At 55.6% G+C, this 21,134-nt stretch overlaps 2 protein-coding genes across 2 annotated transcripts in view; both read left to right on the forward strand.

The window, feature by feature from the left end:
• Positions 1 to 41: 41 nt before the first annotated feature.
• Positions 42 to 7,754, forward strand: SMO (smoothened, frizzled class receptor). The gene is made up of 12 exons (XM_030016207.2): positions 42 to 426; positions 2,751 to 2,956; positions 3,154 to 3,363; positions 3,444 to 3,616; positions 3,809 to 4,028; positions 4,133 to 4,256; positions 4,340 to 4,432; positions 4,647 to 4,755; positions 4,952 to 5,137; positions 5,499 to 5,647; positions 5,741 to 5,875; positions 6,034 to 7,754. Exons 1-12 carry the CDS (start codon positions 150 to 152, stop codon positions 6,558 to 6,560), a joined length of 2,409 nt encoding a protein of 802 aa, XP_029872067.1. The 5' UTR covers positions 42 to 149; the 3' UTR covers positions 6,561 to 7,754.
• A 6,530-nt stretch (positions 7,755 to 14,284) lies between these two features.
• Positions 14,285 to 21,134, forward strand: part of AHCYL2 (adenosylhomocysteinase like 2) — a 109,201-nt gene continuing 102,351 nt past the window's right edge. Inside the window, exon 1 of the mRNA XM_030014109.2 lies at positions 14,285 to 14,741. Coding sequence (XP_029869969.1) covers positions 14,328 to 14,741 — 414 coding nt within the window. The 5' untranslated portion in view covers positions 14,285 to 14,327. The remainder of the gene's footprint in view (positions 14,742 to 21,134) is intronic.

Consider the following 21,134-nt stretch of genomic DNA (forward strand, 5'->3'; position numbering starts at 1 on the left):
GCGGGCCGGGCCGCGCTGAGGGAGGAGGAGGAGGAGGAGGAGGAGGAGCGGCCCCGCTCCGCTCCCGGCGAGCTCAACAAAGGGCGTCGGGGCATGGCGGGGGCCGGGACCGGGAGCGGGCCGCCCGCCTAGCGCCGGTACGGGCCGGGATGGCGGCCGAGGGCGGCGGGTGGCGGTGGGCGCTGGCGCTGGGTATGGCGCTGGCTCTGGGCGGCCGCCGTTGCTGCTGCCCCGCCGCCGCCGCCGCCGCCCCTTTCCTCAACGCCTCGGCCGTTCCCGAGCGCTGCCGCCGCCCCGCGCCCTGCGAACGGCTCCGTTACGCTGCCTGCCTGGGCTCGGCGTTGCCCTACGCCGCCACTTCCACGCTGCTGGCCGCCGACTCCGACTCGCAGGAGGAGGCTCACGGAAAGCTCCTGCTCTGGTCCGGTACGGAACGGGGAACGGGGAGGGGGGGGTACGCGGTATAGCGGGGTGGGGAAGAGCATGGAGGGGGCTGGGGGAGCGGTGGGGAGGGGGAGCGGTATAGCGGGGGGGGGGCAGTGTGGAGGGGAGCAGTGTAGCAGGGGGACGGGCGGTGGGTACGGTATAGAAAAGTGTATAGCAGGGGCCTGGGGGTGGGTGCGGTATAGAAAAGTGTATAGCAGGGGCCTGGGGGTGCGTGCGGTATAGAAAAGTGTGTAGCAGGGGACAGGGGGTGTATGCGTTATAGAAAAGTGTATAGCAGGGGCCTGGGGGTGCGTGCGGTATAGAAAAGTGTATAGCAGGGGCCTGGGGGTGCGTGCGGTATAGAAAAGTGTATAGCAGGGGCCTGGGGGTGGGTACGGTATAGAAAAGTGTATAGCAGGGGACAGGGGGTGTATGCGGTATAGAAAAGTGTATAGCAGGGGCCTGGGGGTGGGTACGGTATACAAAAGTGTGTAGCAGGGGACAGGGGGTGTATGCGGTATAGAAAAGTGTATAGCAGGGGGCTGGGGGGGCGTGAGGTATAGAAAAGTGTATAGCAGGGGCCTGGGGGTGTGTGCGGTATAGAAAAGTGTATAGCAGGGGCCTGGGGGTGTGTGCGGTATAGAAAAGTGTATAGCAGGGGCCTGGGGGTGGGTACGGTATAGAAAAGTGTATAGCAGGGGCCTGGGGGTGAGTACAGTATAGAAAAGTGTATAGCAGGGGCCTGGGGGTGCGTGCGGTATAGAAAAGTGTATAGCAGGGGCCTGGGGGTGCGTGCGGTATAGAAAAGTGTATAGCAGGGGCCTGGGGGTGGGTACGGTATAGAAAAGCGTATAGCAGGGGCCTGGGGGGTGAGTGCAGTATAGAAAAGTGTATAGCAGGGGCCTGGGGGTGTGTGCGGTATAGAAAAGTGTATAGCAGGGGCCTGGGGGTGCGTGCGTTATAGAAAAGTGTATAGCAGGGGCCTGGGGGTGACTACAGTATAGAAAAGCGTATAGCAGGGGCCTGGGGGTGGTTACGGTATAGAAAAGTGTATAGCAGGGGCCTGGGGGTGCGTGCGGTATAGAAAAGTGTATAGCAGGGGCCTGGGGGTGGGTACGGTATAGAAAAGTGTATAGCAGGGGCCTGGGGGTGCGTGCGGTATAGAAAAGTGTATAGCAGGGGCCTGGGGGTGCGTGCGGTATAGAAAAGTGTATAGCAGGGGCCTGGGGGTGTGTGCGGTATAGAAAAGTGTGTAGCAGGGGCCTGGGGGTGTGTGCGGTATAGAAAAGTGTGTAGCAGGGGCCTGGGGGTGAGTGCAGTATAGAAAAGTGTATAGCAGGGGCCTGGGGGTGTGTGCGGTATAGAAAAGTGTATAGCAGGGGCCTGGGGGTGTGTGCGGTATAGAAAAGTGTGTAGCAGGGGCCTGGGGGTGCGTGCAGTATAGAAAAGCGTATAGCAGGGGCCTGGGGGTGACTACAGTATAGAAAAGTGTATAGCAGGGGCCTGGGGGTGCGTGCGTTATAGAAAAGTGTATAGCAGGGGCCTGGGGGTGCGTGTGGTATAGAAAAGTGTATAGCAGGGGCCTGGGGGTGCGTGCGGTATAGAAAAGTGTATAGCAGGGGCCTGGGGGTGTGTGCGGTATAGAAAAGTGTATAGCAGGGGCCTGGGGGTGTGTGCGGTATAGAAAAGTGTATAGTAGGGGCCTCGGGGTGGGTATAGTATAGAGGGGAAGAGTATAGGGGGGGACTGGGGGTGGGTACAGTATAGAGAGGTGGAGGTATAGTAGGGGACCAGGCATCGGTGCCATATAGAGGGGAGCAGTATAGTGGGAGACGGTACTGTATAGAGGGGGCCTGGGTACAGTATGGAGGGGAAGGGGACTGGGGCTGGGCACAGGGATAGGTACAGTATAGCAGGGCAGCAGTATAGCAGGGGACATAGCATAGGGTACAGTATAGAGAGCTGTAAAGGAGGGGAGCAGGGACCGGTGTAGTATAGCAGGGGACCTGGGACTGGGTACAGTATAGAGGGAGAGCAGTATAGCAGGGGACCGGGGCTGAGCCCCATATGGCAGGGGACCAGTATAGCACCTGGGGATGGGCATGGCACCGCGGAGGTGCTATAGAGGGGTCCGGGTGCTACGTGTCCCGGGTTGACGGGGTGGACAGTGCCGGTGCTCCCCACCACCGCAGCTGGGGTCTGCCCCGTCCCATCCCACCCCACGTCCCCGTGGGGCAGCAGGGTGTGGGGACGGCACGAGGTGGGTCTGCCTGGGTTTGGGGGGGGGGGTGTGCGTATGTGTGGTGACGGCGCTGTCCCCGCAGGCCTTCGCAACGCCCCGCGCTGCTGGGACGTCATCCAGCCCCTGCTCTGCGCCGTCTACATGCCCAAGTGCGAGGACGGCCAGGTGGAGCTGCCCAGCCAGACCCTCTGCCAGGCCACCCGTGCGCCCTGCACCATCGTGGAGCGCGAGCGCGGCTGGCCCGACTTCCTCAAGTGCACGCCCGACCGCTTCCCTGAGGGATGCCCGGTACGGGGAGGGGGGGGTACACACGGAGGGGAGACCCCACCACGCTGCCACGGGCTCCAAATCCCCACGGGGCAGCAGGAGCGGGGAAACGCCGGCTGTCCCCAGTCCTCTGCGGGGGACTGATGTCCACCCCGGCAGCGCAGCCTTCCCCGTGGGGGTGCCTCCTCCTCCTCACGGCCTCGCTTCTCCTCCGGCAGAATGAGGTGCAGAACATCAAGTTCAACAGCTCGGGGCAGTGCGAGGCGCCGCTGGTGCGGACGGACAACCCCAAGAGTTGGTACGAGGACGTGGAGGGTTGTGGCATCCAGTGCCAGAATCCGCTCTTCACCGAGAAGGAGCACCGCGAGATGCACGTCTACATCGCTGCCTTCAGCTCCGTCACCATCTTCTGTACCTTCTTCACCCTGGTGAGATGCGGGGGGACACAGGGAGGTGTCCCCAAAAGGGGACCGGGCACCAAGCTGTCCCTTTCTCCGCACCCCATCAGGCCACATTCGTTGCCGACTGGAGGAACTCCAACCGCTACCCCGCTGTCATCCTCTTCTACGTCAACGCCTGCTTCTTCGTGGGCAGCATCGGCTGGTTGGCACAGTTCATGGATGGCGCCCGCGACGAGATCGTGTGCCGGGCCGACGGCACCATGCGGCTGGGGGAACCCACGTACGTGTTACCTTTGTCCCCATCCCACCGCAGCTACGTGCCAAGAGGTGTCCCCGGGACCAAGGAGGGCTCTTGGGGTTTCCTGGCCTCTTGGGAGCATGGAGGATGCTCCATGGGGTAGGAGAGATGCCCTTCCTCCCCTGTGTCCCCTCATGGAGGCTGGTGACCCTCCTGTCTTGCCTCCCCCTGTAGCTCCAATGAGACACTCTCCTGTGTCATCATCTTCGTCATCGTCTACTACTCGCTTATGTCGGGTGTCATCTGGTTCGTCATGCTGACCTACGCCTGGCACACCTCCTTCAAGGCGCTGGGCACTACCTACCAGCCACTGCTGGGCAAGACCTCCTACTTCCACCTCATCACCTGGTCCATCCCCTTTGTCCTCACCGTAGCCATCCTGGCTGTGGCGCAGGTAACGGGACCACGATCCCATGTCCTGGCGGTTCCCTGCCAGGGTGATGTGCGTAGGGAGGGGTGGCCGCAGCCAACCGAACCCCCCGTCCCCATCTCTACCAGGTGGATGGTGACTCCGTCAGCGGCATCTGCTTCGTGGGGTACAAGAACTACCGCTACCGGGCTGGCTTCGTCCTGGCGCCCATCGGGCTCGTCCTCATCGTGGGGGGCTATTTCCTCATCCGGGGTAGGTTTGGGCTCACTCCGGTGTGGGGACGGGGGCATTGTGGGTGTCCCCCCTGCCCTGACCACTTCATCCCTCCACCGCAGGCGTCATGACGCTCTTCTCCATCAAGAGCAACCACCCTGGGCTGCTGAGCGAGAAGGCGGCCAGCAAGATCAACGAGACCATGCTGCGGCTGGGTAAGCGGGGCTCCATCGGCACCGTTTCCATGGGAATTTGGGTGGGATTGGGGATGTTTTGTCCCCTGAACCCAGACAGCCCCATCCCACCTTCCCAGGGGTGGCTGCAGTGGGGGACAAATCTGTAGTGACAGCGGCACAGCCCCGGTGCAACGTCTTTGTCCCGGTGTTGCTGGCGTCCAGCTAAACCAGGGATGTTCCACTTCTCTTCCAGGCATCTTTGGCTTCTTGGCCTTCGGCTTCGTCTTCATCACTTTTGGCTGCCACTTCTATGACTTCTTCAACCAGGCAGAGTGGGAGCGCAGCTTTCGGGAATACGTCCTGTGAGTGGGACAGGGACGGGAGGGCGAGTGGGACACTCGTGGCATCCCAGCACCTCGTGTTTAGCGGAGGACGTTGCAGAGTGGAGAGCCCCGTGTCCCCCACCAGCGTTGCCACCATATCTCCACTCTGCAGAGCTGTGGGGTGTTGCTGGGTGTCTCCTTCCTTATGGCCACCGTTCTGCATCTGTCCCCGCAGGTGCGAGGCCAACGTGACCATCGCCACACAGACCAACAAGCCCATCCCGGACTGCGAGATCAAAAACCGGCCAAGCCTGCTGGTGGAGAAGATCAACCTCTTCGCCATGTTCGGCACCGGGGTCTCCATGAGCACCTGGGTCTGGACCAAGGCCACCCTGCTCATCTGGAAGCGCACCTGGTGCAGGTGGGACCCTGGGGATGTCACCCATCTTCGTGTGACCCTTCCTGCCCCTTCCAACGTCCCGAGGTGTTGGAGGTCATCCCCAGATTTTTGTCCGTCAGCTCAATGAGTTGTGGGCTCGCAGCAGACAGTGGTTTGGGAATGGGGTGGCCTCTCCCACTTTGCAGGTGTCTCGTGTCCTGTTTGTGGGACACCTCTATCCCCGGAGACCCATCCAGTGCAGTCCACAGCCCTGGGTGTCCCTGTCCAGAGTGGGAGAGGGAGACGGGGAGGGTCCCCATGCCCACAGCTCCAATGCCTGGGGTTGTGTGTCCCCTGTGCCTGGGCTACCCCGTGTCCCTGCTCTGACCCACCGTGTCCCCAGGCTGACGGGGCAGAGTGACGACCAGCCCAAGAGGATCAAGAAGAGCAAGATGATCGCGAAGGCCTTCTCCAAGCGCAAGGAGCTGCTGCGTGACCCGGGCCAGGAGTTGTCCTTCAGCATGCACACCGTCTCGCACGATGGCCCCGTGGGTACGTGCCCGTGGGAGGTGGCCACCTCAGCAGCACCCCGGGGTCCCCACTGTCCCCCCCCGCCTTGACCGGGCTGCCCTGTTGTCGTTGCAGCCGGTTTAGCGTTCGACATCAACGAGCCGTCGGCCGACGTGTCCTCTGCGTGGGCCCAGCACGTCACCAAGATGGTGGCCAGGAGAGGAGCTATTCTTCCCCAGGACATCTCTGTGACACCCGTGGCGACGCCTGGCAAGTCCTTGGGGACCGCGTGGGGCATCTCTGGGGGGGACAAGCCAGACTGAGGGGTGTTGCGGATGTGCAGGGAGGCAGAGCCGGGGGGGGGGCTGGGGCTGGCGGGGGCGTGCAGGGCAGGATGCGGCCGTTCTCACCCATCCCGTGTCCTGCAGTGCCGCCGGAGGAGAGGGCCAATCTCTGGGTGGTGGAGGCTGACGTCTCCCCCGAGCTGCAGAAGCGCAGCGGCCGCAAGAAGAAGCGGAGGAAGAAGAAGAAGGAGGTGTGCCCGGGCACCGAGCACTGCCTGGGGGGTTCTGCAGCCCCCCTGGCCCCCAGCGCCGTCCCTCGCCTGCCCCGGCTGCCCCCCCAGCCCTGCCTGGTCGCCTTCGCCCCCGACATCCTCCCGGGGCTCCCGCCCGGCCAGCCTGAAGCCGCCTTCGCTGGGGGGCTGTGGGACGGCCGCCGCAGAGCCAACGTCTTCCACCTCATCAGCAACCCTTTCTGCCCCGAGAGCGGGTCCCCGGACGAGGAGAGCCCCGGCCCCAGCAGCGGGTGCCGGCAGCACAACGGGGGTCCGCTCTGGCCCCCTGACCCCGGCACCCTGCCCAGGACTCAGGGCCGACGGGCCGGCTTGGCCCCCATCCACTCTCGGACGAACCTGGTGGACGCGGAGCTGCTGGACGCTGATTCGGACTTTTAAGCCTGGCGGGATGTTGCAAGGGGACAGGGACACCTGGGGTGAGACCCGAAGACTCGTCCAGCATGGGCAGCCTGCGAGGGGACACCGAAGCCCACCCCATCCTGCCGGGGCTGGTCCCGAGCATCCCTCCGGCCCAGCCACGGCTGATTTCTCCCCTTGGAGGACGGCGTTTCTCCCCGCATCGCCCAGACAGACTCGATACACATCCCAGCCTGGCAAGACGCTGGCAGAAGGGTTTTGGGGTGTCCCCCCGCCACCGGCATTGCTGGGAGAAGAGAAATGGGGTGTCGGTGGAACAAACCCCACCCAGGTCCTGCAGGGATTGAAGGAGAAGGGGGACATTGCCACCGACAGGGACGGGAGTGGGTGGCCCCCCCAGGACAGCGGTACCAGGCAGTGGGCGAGCATAGGTCAGGGTAGATTTTGGTGAGCTTTGTCCCACGTCCCGGGGTGCTGGGACCCCGCTGACACCCATCACTCGCCCTCTGCCCCCAACCACGGCTAGATGGTACGTAGAACTTACAAACACTTGTGCCAATAGGGTTTTTTTTGTTTTTTTTTTTTTTAATTTTTTAATCTTTGTATAATACACGAGACGTGATGGCCAGGCATGGCCTCCGCTCAGGTGCTGCGGCCGACAGCGGGATGAGCTGACCTCCCCCTCCCTCGGTGGCAGCAGCATCCCTGGGGTGCACCCGTTTTTCTGGGTGCACCCCTATTTCTTCAGGGGTCCCAAAGTGCCTTCCAGCTCCCCAGAGAGCTGAACCAGACCCTAAAACAGAGGGTTGGTGGGACAGCAGTCCCTGGCCACGGGAGATGGGGAGCCGCATTGGGGTGCACGGGTTCTCCCCGAGCCACGATGCAAAAAGAAAAAAAGAAACTTTATAATCCCAGGGCATGCAAGGCGAGCCGTGGTTGCCTTTGCTGTCTAGGTGCACCAACCCCCTGAGCAAAGCTTTTTATTATTTTTATTAAGAAAAAAACCCAAGTTACAGCGAACCCGGCCGAGCTCCGAGGCAGGAGGTCTCCAGTCCCTGCTGGTGTTTTGTATCTGTCCATTATCCCTGTACGTGTTTTTATTAAATCCTGGTAGGCTCCTGGCTTTCTTGCTATCCTGGTGACCTCCACGGGTTAATTTTTGCTGTGTAAAGGAAAACCCTCCTGTATCAGTATTAAATTTGCCAAGTTTCCATTGCCAGCGTCTGCCCTGGGCTCTTTGGGGAGGTATCGACTGCGGGGAAACATTGTGGGGTTTTGTCCTTTCTCCTAAAAGGGCTCCAACTGCTTTAAAAACTGCTTTAAACTGCTTAAAACCCCCCATCCCAGCCATTTTGCCCGCGGAAGGCAGGTGTGAAGGGCTTGAAATGTCTGTGGGGTGCTATGGGGTCTGTTTTGGGGGACGCTCACTGGGCTTTGGCAGCAAAGCTGGGGGGGGGGTTGGGGGGCCCTTTGCCAGCAGATGGCACTACGGGCTTAAATATCCCCAAACCCACAGTTGGGTGGCCCCAATTTTGGGGTGCTGCTGGGTGCCTCGGCCAGAGTGGAGTCCTGTGGGGTGCAGGGGCACCCGCTGCTGCCCTCAGCGCCGGGCAATGGGCTGTGCGGATGGTGCTTTTGGGGACAAAACACTGCTTTTAGAAAGTGTCCTTTTTTTTTTTTTTTTTTTTTTTATTTCGCTTGGGGGCGAGGCATCTGCGTGCTTGGTTATCCTGGAGGCCAAGCACCCCTCTGAAATTTGGGTGGAATTGGCCAGTGATAATTGCATTTTTCTGATGGTTTTTGGTGAGCAGGATGGGCCAACCCCACTCTGCTGCTGTCGCAGGGCTCTGCACTGGTGCAGGTGGGCAGCGGGAAACTGGAGTAAAGGCTGGTTTGTCTGGGGTGAAACAGAATGTTTATCTATATTAATTTTATTTTTGTAAGCTTCTTCTTTTCTCTTCATTTTATTTTTGTAGGCTTCTTTTTTTAAAAGAAAAATGCATTGAAGCAGCTGTTCCTAAATGATATGTTGTTTTGGAACAAAAAGCTAAAATACTTAATTTTGGAAACAACAGGAGCCATCCTGACCCCACCACAGCCCTTATGTTTTCCCCCAGGCACCAAAAAAGGCCCCTCGATTTGGGACACAGGGACAAAGAAGTGTTTTTTTAAGGAAGAAAAAAGCATTTATCTTGGGAAGCACCACGTTTTCCTCGCAAAGGTGCTCAGAAGATGGAAACAGCTCTTTGCTCTAGTGGGAAAAATGAGAAGCAACCACCCAAAAACACCATTTAAACAGGGTTATGATTAAAACATCCTGGTTAAAAGGGATGAAATGCCCGGCACATGACAAATTCAGCCCAACTTCTCACGCCTGCTGTGCCCGGAGCATCCTGCCCTGGCACTGGTCTGGGAGCACCGAGCATCCCCACCCAAAAGCGGCTGGTGGTCCCACTTAGCACTGTGGGTGCTCGTAGCATACGCTGCTCAGGATCAGGTTCCGCAGGGGAGTAAGAATTAAGAATAAGAAGGCAGGGAGGTGCCTTTGCCACTGTTTTGGCTCCAGGGGATTTTCCTCCAGCCACGGGACTGGGACGGGGATGGGGACGGGTAGCGCAGCGGCTGCCAGCCGCCACCGTGGGTTTCCCTGACCGATGCCGCTCATCGGGAAACCACAGCCAGGAAACCACTAATGTGAGCAGCGAAAGCCGTGCGGTTGCCCGCAGCAGCGCTAACGCCCGTGACGTGGGATAGGGGAAGGGACCGGAGACCCCCGGGGTGGCCGAGCCAGCTCCGACGGAGGAGATCTCTCCCCCGGGGCAGTTTTATTAGGGACAGGGACAAGGCTGGACAAGGGTCCCCTCCATCCTCAGCACCCTCACACTGGAGCTCGGGCCGCTGCTTCTCCCCATGCTGCGTCCCCTGAACCTTTCCCCAAGAGCATCTTCTCCCTCTAACTCCTTCAGCATTGGGGAAGGTTACTGGCTAGTTTTAAGGTCCCGAGGGACAAATCTTCTCCTTTGAGTGACCCAGATGTCACCCGCTCAGCTCCTTGGCTGGCAAAACCCAATTAATTTCCTCAGCTGTACATCGAATATCCTCAGGAAAGAAAGGGAAGAGCTCAAATGGTCACACGTAAATAACATCCTCTTATTTATTATTCTTTTCCCTTTCGGTGAGGAGCAATATTTCAGGCTCCACTTTACATTACAAAGGAGCAAAGAGCCCTTCCTCTTCCCCCTGCCTGCCCTCCCATTGTGAAACAGCTTTAATATCTTCCAGTTATTCTTTTAAGCCCATTTCCTAAGGAAACGAGGCTCATATGATTACATGCCTATGCATGTGTCTGTCCGTCAGGCATCTCCCCAGCAGAGTACTCAGCTGTGCTCAGCAGAAAGACTGCAGATTTGCAGGTAAAGATTGTAAAGGTTTTGTGAAAACTGAGCGCAAGGAGAGGAATTCCACACATGCATGCGCCCCTATCCTGCTGTTCTACGTTTAAGTGGGTTTTGGGAGGCGCAGAAGATAAAAATGTGGAGGGTCACACTTCTCCCCGAACACCCCCGAGAGTGTTCATCAGGGCAAGGCAGGGAGGTTTCAAGGAATCTGGATAATATTCTCTATGAATACACTTAACCGCTTGCCCCCGGGGACAAATGTCGGCACTATCTGGCCATCTGGTTGCCTTTGCCGTAATTAAATGAATGAAAACTACGGCAGCGCAGGCCGGTCGCAGGGACTTTGCCAGAACAAATCAATAGCTGCAGTAAAATTGGATTGCTCATATCAAACGTCCAAATGCCATTAGGCAGGGGTAGGCTGAATCATCTTGAAAATCATATGTGTCGTACAGGAGGTACAATTAGAAGATTTAATATTATAGGGTGGTATCGACTTCTAGTTTGGGATTATATATATCTCGGCAAGATGACTACTGTGTCTGTCTGTCGGCTTACAGTAGGGTATCAGAGTCTTAAAGAATTGAAAAACTTCCCTATAAATCTCTTTTTTTTTCTCTTTTCTTCATGTCTGGAAGGCTCAGCCTGTGTAGCCGTGCTGGGTGAAGCTCCCCTGCTCTGCCCCTGGATCACCGTGTGCCGCGGGGCTGTACAGCAGCCCATACCATCCCTGTTAACAGAGGCTCGGCTGCTTTTAATTGGGATCAGGGAGGTGAAGAGGATCCACGCCGAGCAGTCCTGCCCTCCGTCACTAACCCCAGCACACACCCAGCTGCTGGCTTGATTTTCCAGCGCTGCTTTTAAGACTGAACATCACAGGAATGGGCAAATCCAGACCATGAAAGTGATAGGGGCTCTGCTGACCCAGTAACCGGCCCGGTCTCCTCCCAGGCAGGTGTCCGGCATCACCGCACGATGCCAGCCGTTTCCCACAGCGTGGTGTAGTCAGATGGAGGATTTCAGGGCAATATGGCAATTCACGAGCCGAACGGCTCGGCCACGCTCCATTTTGCAGCTGCTGTGGTGGAGGAAAACCCGGGTTTTCTTTGTTTGTACAACATCAAAGCATGGGTGTCTGCACCAGAGCACACCCGTGTCTGCCTAGGTTTTCCTCCAACCTTCCCTCTCTGATTATCACATGCCAGGGAGCAAAGAGGACAGAGACGACTACGAAATGTCTGACATCGGTGTCTAATCTCGCTCTTCCCTCACCTTTGGGCTATGATACGCTCCATTTGGGGTTTATGTATGCTGGTTCCCAGGCAGCGCAGGCATCTGCCTGTGCCCTGCCTCTGCTCCACGCCACGTAGTCCCTTCAGCGCAGGATCCTGCACGCCAGGCCCTGCCAGCAGTACTGTGGGTGTTGTGTGGTGGACTGGGTCCAGCTTGGTTCCACCACGCATGGCGTGCTCGTCCCCAGCCTGTCTGGGAAAGAGGTATTTCCATGCCAGCAGGTCAGGCACAGGCAAAACAGGCTGGCGACCACAGCTGAGCCTGTCCTTACAGCTCTGGGAGAGACCGCAGCTATTTTACTCCTTTTCTGGCTTAATTTCATTGTTTGTGGTCATCATTGGTACAAGAAACCAGGCTATCGCCCGTGCAGATCTACGTGCAGCCACGGCTCTCAAGGGAAAGGCTCTCGCCTTTCCGAGGCTGCTTTCTCCGAAGGTGCCCAACATCTACTTTCCGGCAAAGGCAGCCCTGCCTCGCTGCCCGTCTCCTGTCCCTCTTGCCGTCTTCCACACGCACAGCACGGGGAAGGAGCCAGCCCGAACCTCTCTCATAGGCACCGCTGGCGCCGCTCTCACAGAGCCCCGATTGTTCGAACCGCTCAGTCCTCCCTAACCAAACGGCCTCTCCCTTCCTCTCCTGATATCCGTTGTTTTTCCAGATAAATCATCAAGTACAGCCTAGTACATTGCTCCGGTTGTGTGGATGGTTTGCTGGACCTCTGGCAAGCTGTGATATCATCTATTTGCTCAGCGGACGAGCAGTGGTTTGTGCCCCGATGTGATGGAGGCATGTCCAATTAGCGCTGGGGTGTTTGGGCACGCTGACATTAGTATATGACTTTTTTTCCAGGAAAACACCATCCCTGTCGGTAACCCCATTTGAGGACTGCACTCTTTAAAAGGTGACCAGGGCAAGTGCAGTGACGATCCTATGCTGAGCCAGGTGGGTGATGCACGGCTGGGGTGTGGGTGGCGCAAAGGACCAAACTCAGGGTCAGGATTTTGCCCAAGCGGCAGATTCCCCCAGGTCAGGCATGTGCAAAACAACCTGGCATTTTTTCTGTTGGACTGTGGGATCTACGGCACCATGAGACGACAACATCTGGAGGATTTCTGCCCCGGGCATTGGCGCTGCTGAGTGGGGCTCCAGGTCAGCACAAGCCCCACTCCGCAGCAGAACTGTGGCACTGCAGGAGCTGGGGCTTTGCATGGAGTCTGCTCTTGTCTTATGACTGCAAGAAACTCGCAGCGTATATCAAAGGGGAGGGATATTCATCGGCTACAACTTCAAATCCCTCCCACAGCAGCTTTCAAAGAGTTTTGTTTTCAAAGGCCCCTTCTGAGACTGAAATCTGCCCTGAGACTGAGCTTTCTGATCTGAGGGAGAGGGAGAAATGCACTGGGAAACCCGCAGGCAGATTCTGATTTCACTTCAGTAAGGAAATAGCATTAGTTCAACAAAGTTGGGACTTCTCCCTGGCACTTTCCATGCACAAAGTAATGTGCTTCTTTTCCTTTAACTTCAACCCCCCTCACACATTCCTCCTGTCATCCTCTCCGCTGCCTCTGGTACAGGGTTGCCTTCGGAGCCCATTAAATGCTTTACAGCCCTTTCTCGCCTCGCCTCCGTCCTAGGCATTTTCCAGTCCAGCTGCCACCCCTGCATATAATGAAACCGTTTTTCCTCCTGTCCCCAGTGAGTTTTTACCAACGCAGCGTGCCATCAGCTGCTGACCTGGTTCTTCCTGTCCAAGAGTGAAATCCTCCTTCGGCTTCTCAGGTTTTGCTGCCTCCCTCCCTTGATCGGTCCTCTGCCTGTGATTTTGGGGGGTTTTCTGTGTGCTCCCCCTCTCCCTGTGCCCCATCTCGCAGCCTGCTCATCTCAAACACCGAGCTCACCCAGGGCTTGCAAGTGACTCAAAGATTCTGGGTTGTGGGTGTTAACTTGGGAATCGGAAACTCCCCCAGTCGTGGCAATCTTGCCAGTTGTTTTGTCCTGCACGTTTCTAACTTCTGGCATTTCTGGTGGATCCTGAAACTCCCCTCAAGCTTGCGGTATTTCACGCCTCTCCATTTTCCAGGCTCCTCCGCATCCCTCCTGCTTGCCCGATGACATCCCCTTTTGGGATCAAGAAATTGTCCTTTTGCCTCCAACTGGCCCGACGTGTTGGACGCGAACTCCCGCCCCTCGAACGAGACAGAAATGTTGCACTTACGCAGCCCCAAACACACAGGCTTCAGTCCTTGGCTTGTGCCCAGACACTGCATTTATCCTAATAGCAATAATAATACCCCCCCCCCAAGGATGGGTTTGAATTCCCCTTCCCTAAGAGGAGCTTTCCTGAAGAACTGGACTTAGTGAAACGCGGCTCGTTACTGGCTTTTGTTTGTATGAAGGCCCTTGAAGAAAGGCTGACCCACAAAGGGGCTCTGTGGGCTCGCAGAACCTGGCAGGACAGCAAGTTTCCGGGCTCTCCATGCCACGCTCCCCTTGCCAGAACCTCTTGGCTCCTTGTTTTCAAGGGTTTATGCTTGTGGAGGAGCAGCGGGCCCGGGGGAGCAGCCTGACACAGGGCCTTGCGCTGGGGGGTGCTCAGAGGCCTCCGGCCGGTGGCACGACGGGCACCGACCGAAACGCAGAAAATTCCACTAAAATGTGAAAAAAAACCCCCCAAACTTCTCCACAGGCAAAGAGGTCAAACGCTGCACCGGCCACCCCCAAAGGGCGTGGGGGCCGCTGGAAGCCCCTACAACCCGGGCGGCGGCTCCGGCCGGCCCTGACGGGGCTGCGCCTCCCGCCGCCGCCATTCCGCGCCTCTGCCCCGGGCGGGCGACAGCGGCGGGACGGCGGCGCGGCCCCCGCCGGGACTACACTTCCCAGGAGCCCCCGCGCCGCGCGGCGGGTAGGCGGAGCGCGGTGGGAGGCGGCGCGGAGGCTGCCGGGAGTTGTAGTCGCGGCGTGGCGGCGGGCGGGGCGTGGCGGCGGGCGGGAGGACTGCACGTCCCGGCGTGCCCCGCGGGCGGTGAGGGGGCGGTGGCGGGGGAGGGGCGGTCGGTCCCTGAGGGAGCCGGAGGCGGCGGCGGCGGCGGTAGCGGCGATGTCGGTGCAGGTGGCAGCCCCCGCCGTGGAGCTGAAGGAGCTGAGCGGTCCCATGGATAAGGCGACGGGGCCGCCGTGCGAACCGGTGACCGCTCACCCTCCCGGGCACGCTGTGGTCGCGGCTCCCTGTCCGCTGCCGGCTACCGAGCGTGAGGCGGCCCCGGCCCCGGCGTCCTCCTCCTCCTCCTGTGGTGGCGAGCGGCCTCCGCTGAGCGGCTGCCCCGGGCTATCCTCCGCCACCGGGTTGCCGCCGGGAGCCGCCAAGGTACCGCAGGCTTCGGCCATGAAGCGGAGCGACCCGCACCACCCTCAGCACCGGCACCGCGACGGCGGCGACAGCGGCGGTGCCGCGGCCGAGGCTCTCGTCAGCCCCGACGGCACCGTTACCGAGGCGCCGCGCACCGTTAAGAAGGTAACGGGGAGGAGAGGAGGGGGACCGGGGGCCAGCACCCACACCACGCCCCCTCCAGGGGATAACCCCCCCCCCGCAGCCCCACCGGGACATCCCCGGGGGACAGACACCCCCCCCCCCCCCCACACACACCGGAGGAGGGGGGGAACCGTCCCGGTGCTGCCTCCCTCCGGGTAGGGACCGTCCCGGCGTGGGGGTCCCCGCTACGCGTGGACGGGGTGTCGGTGCGCCCCGAGGTGCTGCCGTGGGGTTGCTGCCGTGGCTGTGTTTCGGGGATGCGTTTCTCCGGGGGCGTGGGGTCCCGTCCTCTCCTGGGGTCCCCGTGTGTCTCTGCCCTGTGGGTAAGCACGGGACGCGCATGCAAACGCTGAGCGTGGATATGCCCACGGGCACGTGTGACCAGCGTGATCCTGCCCCGTGGGTCCCTGTCAGCTGTACGCGTGCCCGGCGCGGTGCTCCTGCCTCACAGGGTATGTGCTTGCTTACACACTCGCATCTGCCAAGGAGTGTAGGTACACATTGGGTGTGTGTACACCCCGCTCCTGCACACCCGGCTGTGGGGGTGTTTGTGGGAAACGCGGGTGCCAGGTATGCGAGCTGCCGGGTGTGTGTGGGTTCACATCAGGTTCATGTCCCCGGGATTATCTGCTCGCTTGGAAATACGGGTATGCACCAGATAAAAACGTACAGAGAGGTGCCCGTCCCATTGGTATGCGAGGGATAATCAGGCGTACCCAGTATGGATGCTGGGTGTATGTGTGCACAGGCATGTGCCTCTGGGTGTATTGCTGGGTATGCACTCGCACGCACCCAGGGGTGGGTCTGCACGGGGTGCCCTGTCCTCGAGGGTGCCCCTGTCCTGGCGCTTGCCCGTCGAGGTGTACGGGTGCACGCTGGGAACACTCAGACTGCTCGCTGTCTGCCTGGCGAGTATGTGTTGAGCATGCACCTATGGATGTGGCAGGTACGCACTGTCCCCTTGAACCGTGCCTGTGCTGTGACCACGTGCCCAAGCGTGTGTTTGCCCCGTGGGTGTGCTACGTGCACTGGTACATAACCTCTAGAAGCATACGTTGTCTAGGTATATATACTCCCGAGGTATATATGTACATATAGGGATATGTGTGTGTTTGCAACCACTTTTGTACTTGCACACAAATACGCAGGCATAGCCGTAGGTATACATCAGCTTGTGTATATATGAACCCACGTGTGTGGAGGTAAGTTCGCAGGTACAGAGGTGGACATGCAAGCTTACATAATGCATGCTGGTACATATACAAACATGCATATAGACGCGTATGCACGTTCAGGTGTCTACATGCTATAGCTATATGCGTGTGTGACACATACCTTCACGTGCAGGGGAAGTATACCTGCAAGTTTACACGGTTAGATATCTATAGGGATGCAAACAGGTGCACATACATGTACCTGTTAGTACATGTGTACGCATACAGGTGGGCATACACATTTATATAGCTGCACAAACGCTGGCAGAGGTAGGTATATACACACTAAGGCACACCTGCTCTCCTTGGATGCCTACCTATGGGTGCAAAGCAGACCTTTGTGCATATAGGCACTTGTATGCCATGTGCTCAGGCACGCACTTCTACCTTTGCACGCCTGCCCACACCCAACCGTACAGCTGTAGACATCCTTATAGACACAAATGCATGCAGATGCACACAGGCAGCCCCATGTGTGTCGTGTATAGACACCCCCATGCCTTCGCATACACAGATTATGTGCATACCAATGTCCACCTATAGATGTACCCAAGTCCACCCTCTGACCTGTTCACGTAGATACACGCATGCATTATCCATGTCCCTTAGGTGGATGCAGCCGTGAATGTAGATACTCCCCTGTAAGCAGGGGGGGATAGGTGTACTCTCCTAGAGATACAGCCTCCTATAGATGCACGTGGATGAAGTGTCCCTGTCATAACTCATACTCATGAAACCTTGGGGTGAAAACTTCATCTACGTATTGCTGGACTTCCACCCTCTTTCACTGTCGCTCTAATATTTTTTTCTCCAAGGGAGTTTGTCTTCATATCCATGATCTCCTCCTGTGTGGCTTCCCTGAAATTGGAGTCTCTCCTAGAGACTCTGTGGGAAGGAGCGCATCCCTGTAAGGCTAAGTCTGCCCGTGAAGAGTGTCTGGGTCAAGGGCTCCTTCATCCCCTTAGAAATCCCTGCTGGGGGGGTTCAGTTCCTCATTAAAGGATGTTTTTCCACTAAGATTGTGACTTCTGTCCCCAGTGTCTGGAGCCCTCTCCATTTGATATCCTAATCCCGTCTCTCTATTTTTAGAGACCCTCAGGGCATCCATATTTCTCTATTTCTCCTCAAGTGTGCTTAATACTTCTAAACCCCTCCCTTATCCCTCTCCTTTCCTGTTGTTGTTTTTTTTTTTTTGGTTAAACAACAAAAAGGCATTTCTCCTTGCACCTGCCTCCTGAAGTCCAGCTCTTGTCGGGCCAGAGGAACACAGTGTTAGATGACACATTTGCTGCATCTCTTAACTCTAGGAGGGAAGGGGCATATTGATGGTGGGTCGTCATCTGAAACAGCTTGAAAAAACCTGCATCTCTCTCCCTGGATACTCTTAATAGCAGCAGAGGGTGCCTTATAAGAGAGGAGCAAAGGATGCCAAGCTTTTGGGAGAAACCTGGATGCGGGAGGAACAGCCAGCAAGCTTACGGAGCAGCAAAACTCCCCAGCTGGCTGCCTTTGCTTTGGGTGATGAGTTTGTTTAGGAGCTGACAATCTGTCTGGTTGCTAAAGGAAGCGAGATGTGTTGATGGAGGGTATCTGGGAGTACATACTGTTCCTTCTCTTTCTTTTCCCCCATACTGTTGCTTTCCAGTGACTTCACTGTGTGCGTTCCAGAGACTTGAGAGGTTGTTCAGCATTTCATTTACCAGATTTACAAATCCAGAGTCCTTTCTGCCGTTTCTTAGGAAGTCATGTTATTTAAATAAAACACCAGATTTGGTAGCCATAAAATTGTTCCCGGTCCTGTGACTGAAAAATTGGGCACGCAGAGCTGAAGCATCTGTTGAAAGAAGGTTTAGTACAAAAATAAGTCTAAAAGAAGCCAATAAATTTTTTAGTCAGATCCAATAGAACTTTGCTTTAGGACCTGAAAAAAAGGCAAAGGTCTGTTAAAAATAGATAAGCAAGATCATATCAAATTTGCAGGGAAACAAGTTAAACTGTAGTTCTTACAGTGTTTGTCTGGAAGAAAAAATCTCAGCAGTTTTTTCTTGACGGGTTTATATATTAAAAGTACTTTTTTTTCCCTGTTTTTTCTTCCCTTTCCTTGAAGTTTTAACATGTGTTCTTGAAGTACTGTGTGACCAAATGTTTATTTCATAGTCCTGACACAAGCACAGAGTTCCCAGTAAATAGCTGTGACTGTTCTTTCCTTTAATACCACTCTCATTTTAAAACTATTTTTTTATCGGTTTAGTATTTTACTTAAACCTGTCTGCCTTTAGATGTGCTAATTAATATTGTACCTTGATGGAGCAGGGACAGTACATGTGCCCAGACTAGCAAGTGTTAACAGCTTTGCAAGTTTGTATTTTTACTTATTTAGGCGATTGCTTCATTTTGTTGTAATATTACAGCTGATGTATAGACCTGATTCTGCAGTCTTGTACACCTGCTCACACAAGAAATGATGGCACTTCTACAAACCCAGAGGTCAAAATCAAGTACACTGGGCTTGTCTTCATGACACCTGCGGAGGTGGTTCCCATCAGATCTAGGTGAAGATCTCTGTAATCGCGTTTTTGTTCTCTTTGGATTCTTGCTGTAGATCTGTGCTCTCAAGAAATAGCTAGAAGACCTCATTTCTGAGATGACATTGGACTTGACTTTAACAGCTAACTCTGACTAATGGATGTGGCTGTGACCTTTACGTGCGTCTACACAGGTAGATTTAGCCGACCCCTGGTTGTCTGGTGCTGCTTCAGAGCTGGCTGCCTCTGGAAGGGCTAGTGACTGCGTCTTTGACCTGTGTCTGAGGCGTGGGCTGATGGGTTGAGCTTCAGGGGTGGTCCAGATCTTCTCCTGCCTCTGACTGCGTGTCCTGACCCTCTCCCCTTCCCCTCCTGCCAGGTTCTCATGTGGCTCCAAGATGAGGCAGTTCAGGGACCTCAAACTGCATAAAATTCCTCACTATAAGTTGGGTTAGTTTTCTCTTGGCATGGTTGCCTGCAACGTGGGGTCAAGGAAGAGCCAGGAACGGTGCAGGAGAAGTGGCACGAGCAGGTTGCTGGAGATGGGAGGCATGGAAAGGCCTCTCCAGCAGCAGCTGGATGTTGAATTGGCTCAGTTGTAGTGCGAGTCTATGTGATGGGGTGCTGGCAGCAGCTGGCTGGGGTGACTCAGGAGATGCGTGGTTTGTTCTGACATCCCCGCTCCCAGAGCGAGGTGAACCGTGGGGCTGAGTAACAGTTTCAGGCATCCCCGGCTAAGCTTATCCGTGGATGTGAGTCAAGGCCCCGAGTTGCATGAATTGTTTACGGTTTTAGATCTGAATGGTGTTTTGATGATTAGATGATCGCTCATTGGCTTTGCGGGGGTGGTGGCCGCTTAGGTTTTGTATTAATTCTTAGGGCATTCCTAGATCAGAGTGGCCGAAAGTCACAGAACTTCTGGAAATGTTGTCGTTAGTGTGTGTGGGGTGGGAGCCAGTAAGGGGCTGTAACTGAGACTCCCAAACTGATTAGGTGGGTGATCTTAGCCTCGAGATGACAGCTCTGTGTCCTTCTTTCTTTAGCTGAGAGAAGAACATATACTTAAACAGATGCACTTCTTGGTTTAATGATTCTTAACTGCTTGGCAAGTAAGGCTTAGTAAATGCTTGTACACCGTGCTGGGAGTTTAAACGACAGCAATTGTGTAGCTGTGAAGTTTTATATTAAGCATGTACCAATTTACAAAATGAAAGGTGGCTTGTTGGTTTTTTGGGGGTTTTTTTTGGCCCAGCCACTTGGTACGGAAAGAACAGCTTACTCCTTGAATTTCAAGCTGTGTTCTTTTGCTCCTTAGCATCATTAAAACAGAGGTTTTAGTATTGGAAGGGATTGATTTGCTGGTTTGTTGGTGCTGTTGATTCATTTAGTGGGCTAGAGCAGAGCACAGCTTGCTTTTCCAGAGCTACGCTGCCTCTGCAGTGCCAGTGGCTGTAGAAAGCTGTGGCTTTTGTCTGGGCAAGGCAGAAAAAGCAGGGCGTAGAGGTATACAGTAATGAGGTGCACATCCTTGTGTAATGTCACTGCTTGAATATAACCTTTTTAAAACTCCTTGCTGTAAAATTCTTCGGTGAAGGGATTACATCAAAATAAATGCCTGGTGCTCGCTAGACTGGCACATCACCTGACTGGTGAGCTGCGATGGGAGGTTTTATTCTGCTAAGACTATAAATGACTCTCATGTGGCTTGTCTAAATGATGATTCTGACCTTGACTCCCAGCAGATTTCATTGCCTGCGATGAAAGTGTAGCTTTTCCCTTGAAAATGTGTGTAAATTCCTTGTGACATTCCCAGGTCGTTTTGTGGGGCAGAGGGATTTTTTTGGCAGGTGCGTGCTCTGTTAAGGATTTCTTACGTGCTTGCGCGTTGGTTTTCTATTTTCTCTGTTTCATTCTAACCCCTAGTGATCACTTATGCTAGGTAATAAATGTTTCCCCTGAGGCTGAATTCCCAAGTGCTGCTTGTAATGAGTGTGGTTTGAATGCTATTTAGTAAAATCTCATCATTGGAGGCCATATTCTTTTATTACATATAATACTTGTGGGTCTGTCTCCGTATGAATGTCTGCAGTTTAATTTTAGAAGGTGCCTGCATGTGACTGCATGGAACTGTGTACAAAGATCAATACGTCAACCTTTGGGATGGAGGCCCAGGAACAGAAGAGAAGATAAAAGAAGACTGGGGAAAAAGTGATAGAAAAATAATGGCTGTGAATGCGAGTAGATGGCAGGCTATAAAACGTAATGACATAGAAATGAGAAGCTGGGGTGTGGTTCAGGGTACCTCAAACCTTGTAACTGTCAATGGCAAACTTGCATTTTGCCGGGAGGCTGCGGCACTGTACGTCTGTTGCTTTCTCGGGTAAAAAATGTTGAAACACATAATGATCTTTGTGTTTGTATCTTTCCTGGAGGGACAGAAACCTGGTATTTGAATTTACAAGCAATTAAAAGCGTAGTCTTAGCTTTGGCCCTGACTTGACGCATGAAAGATGAGCAAGGTAAAGCAATTATGACTTTCAAAGCCATGTTTGACCTTTTAGGATTTCTTTTTAACTCTGTCTAGTGAATTGTAAAACAATGTGATGATTTAACTCAAACAAGGAAGAGATGGAGGC

This window comes from Aquila chrysaetos, chromosome 5 (genome assembly GCF_900496995.4).
Source record: "Aquila chrysaetos chrysaetos chromosome 5, bAquChr1.4, whole genome shotgun sequence".
NCBI lineage: Eukaryota > Metazoa > Chordata > Aves > Accipitriformes > Accipitridae > Aquila > Aquila chrysaetos.